This window comes from Astyanax mexicanus, chromosome 7, assembly GCF_023375975.1.
Source record: "Astyanax mexicanus isolate ESR-SI-001 chromosome 7, AstMex3_surface, whole genome shotgun sequence".
Lineage (NCBI taxonomy): Eukaryota > Metazoa > Chordata > Actinopteri > Characiformes > Acestrorhamphidae > Astyanax > Astyanax mexicanus.
This window is the reverse complement of record NC_064414.1, coordinates 34439106-34445501: the sequence shown is the minus strand read 5'-3', so window position 1 is coordinate 34445501 and position 6396 is coordinate 34439106. Positions and strand designations below refer to the sequence as shown.

Genomic DNA, 6396 nt, shown 5'->3' with positions numbered 1-6396 from the left:
CTGTAATTGGAATTTAAATGTCAGAGAAATACATTAAGCAAGTTGTACCTCTTCCACAACAACAAAAAAGCTGAGGGTACATAGAACAAGAACTTCACTGTTTGCGTTGCTGTTTTAAAGTGATTATGCCAAAAGGTAGTAATTTCACAAACGTGCATGTAAGGCAGTGCCAGCGGGGCATTTTAAAATGAATGCTTTTAATAAGATGCCAGAAATGGGAGGCTCCTAACTCCATCTTTGTCAAGTGCCGGAGTTGTAGCACCAAAATGGCATTTTCACTCATAATTGCCTGACCTCGCTTTCTATGCTTTTTTCACCCTCTTCAATTCTGGACATACTGAGAAATTGATTGAAAGCCCTGTGTGTGTGTGTGTGTGTGTGTGTGTGTGTGTGTGTGTGTGTGTTGGTTTTTTTTTTTTTTTTGAGCAGTATAAGGGCCACAAGGTCTATGTGTGGTCAGTGTTCATCTGTGCTAGTAGTATTGCATATTTTAGCTGTACTGCTCAACCCCACTAATATAAATGCAGCAAAGAGGGGTTGGTAATTAGCTTATTACTTGGGATAATACATGTTAGATGAGGGAGAACACCCAATTATAAAGTACTGAGCTGCTATAGGAAAAAAAAGCTTTCATTGTTGCCTCATTTAGTTTGTTAATAAACATTAATTCTTGCATTTTTGTAAAAACAACTAAATTATGTGATTTCAAATAGGTGATGTCAACAAGATATCGTAATCATTATTTGATGCATATAAGCAGTATCTGTCAAAGATGTATGGGGAACGAGGAGTTGCAGAGCATCTCCAGGTTTTATTTTAATGTACATCAAAGAAAGATGAAACATTAAAATTTGTGCAGCAAATTGTTGTTTTCTTCGCTGTTAAAAGATTCTTGGTGTACATGCATTCTGCTACTGATAAAGAACTGTTCAAAGAAAGCACTGAAAGCCCAAAGTTGCCAAGACATCATACATCCATAATGAGAAGAAACTTCTGACCTGTGTGTGTCTTTGTCTTTTTGGTGTAAAGAAACGTATTTTTGGTACCCACTGATAATGCATTATCACAAAATGTTTTAACTCTGCAATTGACATGAATACTCTCAACTTCCAACATCATCAAGGAGAGATGAAAACAGGAACCAAATGTTCGTGTGAAGAAGGCAATCCATCAATAACTGCTACTTAAAAAAAACAACAACAACATTCAATTAGCAAATAAGATTTCATGCCATAAAATAGCAAGTCTATTTTATTGACCTTTCAGAAAGATCATAAGTAATCGATTAGTAGTGTTTTCCATGCTGGAAAATCAAGCTCAAAACCAGCTTCTGCTGTTAGCTGGTTTTGGATGGTCAAAGCTGGACTTTAGAGGTCAAGGTGGTTGTCAACCAGCAGGGTCAGCTCATGTTTAGATTTTGGCCAGAATATGGTGTGTTTTTGATTGACTATTTTCATTTAGCTGGTCTACAAACATGATTAAACTAACCAAGCTAGATCAAAGTCGAATGCAACAAACACCAGATATCACGTTCACCCCACATTTCACAGGTTATTTTTTGGTCATTTTGGAGTAGGTTAAGACTCAACAATATTCGCACTGGCCATGCTGCTTATGCTGCAGGGTATGTTTAGATTTCTTGAATCAATGAAATGAGTATGACAGACTATAAATAGATCATAGATGAAGTAGAATAGCTGGGCTGAATTTCAGCAAGCTGAGAAATGGCAACGCTTGACCATGCTATTCTTCCAGCATGACAATCCGGGCTGACCAGCACGGCCAAGCATGATCAAAGTCAAATAAAACAAACTGTTTCTGCTGCTCCAGAGCTGGTTTAGCAGCATATGGTATGCTTTTGTCTGAATGACCAACTAGAAGTCAAGTTTAGACCATCCAAATCCATCTACTAGCACAACCTGTTCTTTTTAGCTGCATTTTCCAACAGGTATCACTTTTCTATGGAGCCACTTTTCTAAGGTGACAATGCATGGTCATGACTTATTGAGGCATGGAAACGAGATCCTAATATGTGGACATGACTTATTAAGATGTGGGATCAAGATCTTTAAGCCGTAGCCAGAGAATAATAAAGCTTGCTTTTCTGTAAATGAATGCCTGTGAAGAAGACTGAATATTACATCAAAGCTCCAATCCAAGGATAATCTTTTGTAAGAAAATGGAGAGTGAATTGGTTTCTTTTTCTTTTTAATTTGGAATGAATTATGCCAATATTTTGGAGTGTGTTGCAGTGAGACTTGGCGTAATTCTAATTATACCACAGTTAGATCCGACCCTGCAATGTGATTTTATGTGAAGTGTTTTATGAGTGTCCGCCACATACAGATAACCTAGCAACGATACAGCATTTACAAGCCAAACAGCGCAGCTACAAACAGAGCAGTAATGGAACTATTTTTTTGGTGTGTTTATAACCAAACATATTGTATTTTTTTGTTTTCCTTAACTCAAACTCTTTTAATAAACAGCGATTAATAAAACTGTGGTGTAATCACAATAACTCATGCTATGATGTAATATTGGCACTGTTGTCCGAGCACTGTGCCTGAGCCGGTCAACTTTTAGTATGAAAATTAGGTGTCATTTTGTGCACAACCCCTGAAAGGTGCTTGCTTTGTTAGCTGTGATACTAAAGGACGTTTTGGCAGTGCCTTAATGGCTAAGATTTAATTAATTCATTCCCACACTTTAATTATCTTTTTTTCCCACACATTAGGATCTCGTTCCTACGCCTTAATTATCTGTGCTGTTGTCTTGTTCCCACACTTTCATAAGTCGTGGCCACATTTTGGATCTCATTCCCACACCTTATCTATCCATCCATCCATCCATCCATACTTCTTAGGGTCTCTGTACTTTTCTTTTTAACCAGGTATTTTTTTTCTAGTCATATCTGTGCAGGCTGTGCAATATGATAGCTAATATGATCCTAATCAGGCTGTGCCTTGTCCTTTACTTCTGTTCCACTGTGTTACTACCTGTGATCCCTCCCATCAACCCCGTTTCACGCACACACACACACACACACACAGGAGGAACAGCGCTCAGACACAGGCCTGTATCATGCCGGTTACATGTACTTCAGTCGGGCGCGCTGCTAATGCACCGCTGTCCTCTGCTGCCTGAGGGCTTATGAGGATTTGACGTTGTGGGATTAGCGGACACAGACACGAGCTCGACCTAGAATCAAACGACAATGAGCCGTGCTCGAGCTGGGAGCTGAAACGGACCTCAGAAAAGGTGAAATTTCTCTTAAAGAATAGAGTTTATAGAGAGAGTGACCTCCTGAATACCCGCCTGCGGCTGCGGTCTGCTGCTGCGGCTGTAGCCGAGCTGCTGGTGCTGCTGTTACACCAGCAGGTAAACAGGCGACACGGGCAGATGCGGAGCCGAGCAACCGTTACCCGCAGATATATCAACACAACACGGCTGCGTTCAGATCAGCACAGGTGAACCCTGGCTAAGCTAACCGGTTAACTGAGGAGCTAGCTAGCTAATTATGCAAATGTAGCTTACACCAAGTGAAGGAGGAGCCGTTACCTTTCTGCTCCTTCCAGCCATCAACCTAGCTAACATATTAGCTAACTAACCGTGTGAAGAGTTTAACCTAAATAAGCAAGCTATGTTTAGCTAACGCCGGGCTAGCTCTCTAAAAATAACACTAGCCGGCTTTCGCCATGTTGTGAGCAATTGGAGAGGTCAATTAAAAATGTATGAATTTATGTGTTTACAGTAGGGGTGGGCGATATGGCTCTAAAATAATATCACGATATTTCAGGGTATTTTTGCGATATAGGAAAACAGAAATAATTTATTCATTTCAGGAATATAGTATAATAGTATAACAGTATAATCATAATGTGGCAAAATAAATAATATAGCATAAAATATATAATGCAGCAAATAATATTGCACAATATTTACTGCATGCATATAAACTGCAAACTGAAACAATTAAACAATACATTCACTTAAAGCTTCACAGTAAATAATAGACTACTTTTAAGACAGAACATCCCTACTATCACGATATGGTTTTTTAATATCATGATTTTATACGTATATATCGTATATATTGTATACAATAAAATATTGCCCGACCCTAGTTTACAGTAGAATAATGTGTGAACATATAGCTACACACAGTTCACATTACTACAAAATAGTAACGTTAATAGCAGGTGATACCCAAACTAATTTTGTGAACCCAATAGCTAGCTAAAAAATAAATTTTTGCTGTAGGACCAAATACTTTATCAGTTTTTTTCATTAAAATATCTCTTAGAAGAAGTCAAGAACATAATTTTAAAAATAGACAGAAAATATTAGACTTTCTCATTTATTTGCTTTGGAAAATTATCCAATATTAGATATCAGTGAGTGGAAACTATTTGAACAATTTAAAGGTGAAATTACTTGACAAGCACCACTGTATTTTTCTCTATATTTGTCAGGGTTATGTATTCCGATGTCTCAAAGTAGGAATAACATTTATTTATCTACCCAGTACTTCCAAAATGCCAGTTTTACAGGAGAATCCGGTTCGTCAGACTTTCCTAAAAAAATTGTAAAGAGCAGAATTTTTAAAATAGACAAAAATGTAAAGGTGAAATTGTCAAGTACCACTGTAGACTATGTAGACTTCTCTTTAGTTAGTTGTTTATATATTCTGATGTCTCAAAGTAGGAATATAATTTATTTAGCTACCTTGTACTGTTACTTTAGAGGAGACATATAGGTACTGTATCTCAAAAATTATAATATCATTGAAAAGTTACTTTTTTCAGTAATTCAGTTCAAAATGTGAAACTTATATAGATGTATTACACACAGAGTAATCTATTTTATGATGATTATGCCTTACAGCCAATGAAAACCCAAAAGTCAATTGATATTTTAGGCAGTGTGCCAAGTCCTGCTGGAAAATGAAATCCGCATCTCCATAAAAGCTGTCAGCATAAGCATAAAGTGCTGTAAAATCTCACACTAGACCTCAAGCAGCTTGGACTGTGTGCCTCTTCACTCTTCCTCCAGACTCTGCTCCCTTGATTTCCAAATGGAATGCAAAATTTATTGATGGTCAGTTTGATTTTTGGGTTTTCATTCGCTGAAAGCCATAATCATCAACAATAAAATAATTAAACACTTAAAATAGATCACTCTGTGTGTAATACATTTGTATGATATATAAGTTTCACATTTTGAAATAAATTACTGAAATAAAGTAACTTTTCAATGTAGCTAAAGCCCTTCTTGACACCCTTCTTTAAGTAGAAGTCAGTGTTAAAGTCTGTCTTTCTGAAGTTCAAATGAAGTATAAATAAATGTACTTTTCATTTATTTTATCAGACTAAGCAGATATGAGTCAGTTTCGGCCACTTGCCGGTGTCCTGCGGGGCAGTGGCCTGTGGATGTTGGGTCGTACTGGGCCAGGAAGACAAGTGTTTAACCCTCATCGAGGCTGTTCCTCTAGAGCTACTCAGCCATCCCCTTCAGCCCTCAGTTCCAGCTATGTGGAGGAAATGTATTATTCCTGGCTTGAAGACCCCAAAAATGTTCATGAGGTACAGTAACTGGTGTACTTAATGCAAAGCATTTTAGATCAGACAACACACTTTCAGAACAAATCTGACTAAATAACCCTTTGGTTGCTTAAGTGGTGCTTTTTCCAGTTAAACATTTGTTCAATTTGATAGAAAATGTTTTGAGGATGTTCTGTTACCTTTTCACTTTATGACTGCAGAAAAAAATGTATCTGGAGTTTCTTTTATATAGTAAATTTTTTCCCCTCAGTCTTGGGATGCATACTTTCGCAATGCCCAGGCAAGCAGTCCAGCAGCAGAAGCAGAAGAGAGGCGTCCGTCCACTCTCCTCCAGGGTCGAGCCCTGTCTCAGACTCCAGCAATGTCCCAAAAGGTGGTGGAAGATCACCTGGCTGTCCACAACCTTATCAGAGCCTACCAGGTACAGTGGGTCAGATCTCATTTGACTAGACTTTAAACTGATCTGCAGTATACTCGTGTTGGGCCTTCTCCGTTGAATATGGATGCAATTTCTGCTTTTTTGTATGCACAAACAGTTCTAGCCAGACATAATTATAACCATTCACTGTGCTGTCCACTGTTGAATGTCCCTTTCATCTTGTTTTGACCGTCATTTATATCTCAATTAAAAATCACACAGTCAACACTTATTTAAAAACATGGATGATCCAAAGAATAACCAAAAACTGTCTCAGGTGTATGTGAATTTTACTGTAGCAGATATCTACTATTCCAGTTATGTTAGTTATGTATATAAGTTATGTATAGTTATGTATACTATTTTTGTAGTTTCTTTTTGTTTGTGTATTACACTTATCATGGTATTAATTTA

The 6396-nt window shown here is 37.6% G+C and overlaps 1 protein-coding gene across 2 annotated transcripts in view; it reads left to right on the top strand.

Moving 5' to 3' along the window:
* The first annotated feature begins 3037 nt into the window (after nucleotides 1-3037).
* ogdhl (oxoglutarate dehydrogenase L) overlaps nucleotides 3038-6396 on the top strand; it is a 23631-nt gene continuing 20272 nt past the window's right edge. Inside the window, exons 1-3 of one of the 2 annotated variants that reach the window (XM_007249482.4) lie at nucleotides 3038-3261; nucleotides 5371-5585; nucleotides 5815-5985. In XM_007249482.4, coding sequence (XP_007249544.3) covers nucleotides 5382-5585; nucleotides 5815-5985 — 375 coding nt within the window. In that variant the 5' untranslated portion in view covers nucleotides 3038-3261; nucleotides 5371-5381. Of the gene's footprint in view, nucleotides 3262-3307; nucleotides 3471-5370; nucleotides 5586-5814; nucleotides 5986-6396 lie in introns of those variants that run through there. The other variant, XM_015605858.3, reaches the window with a different exon arrangement.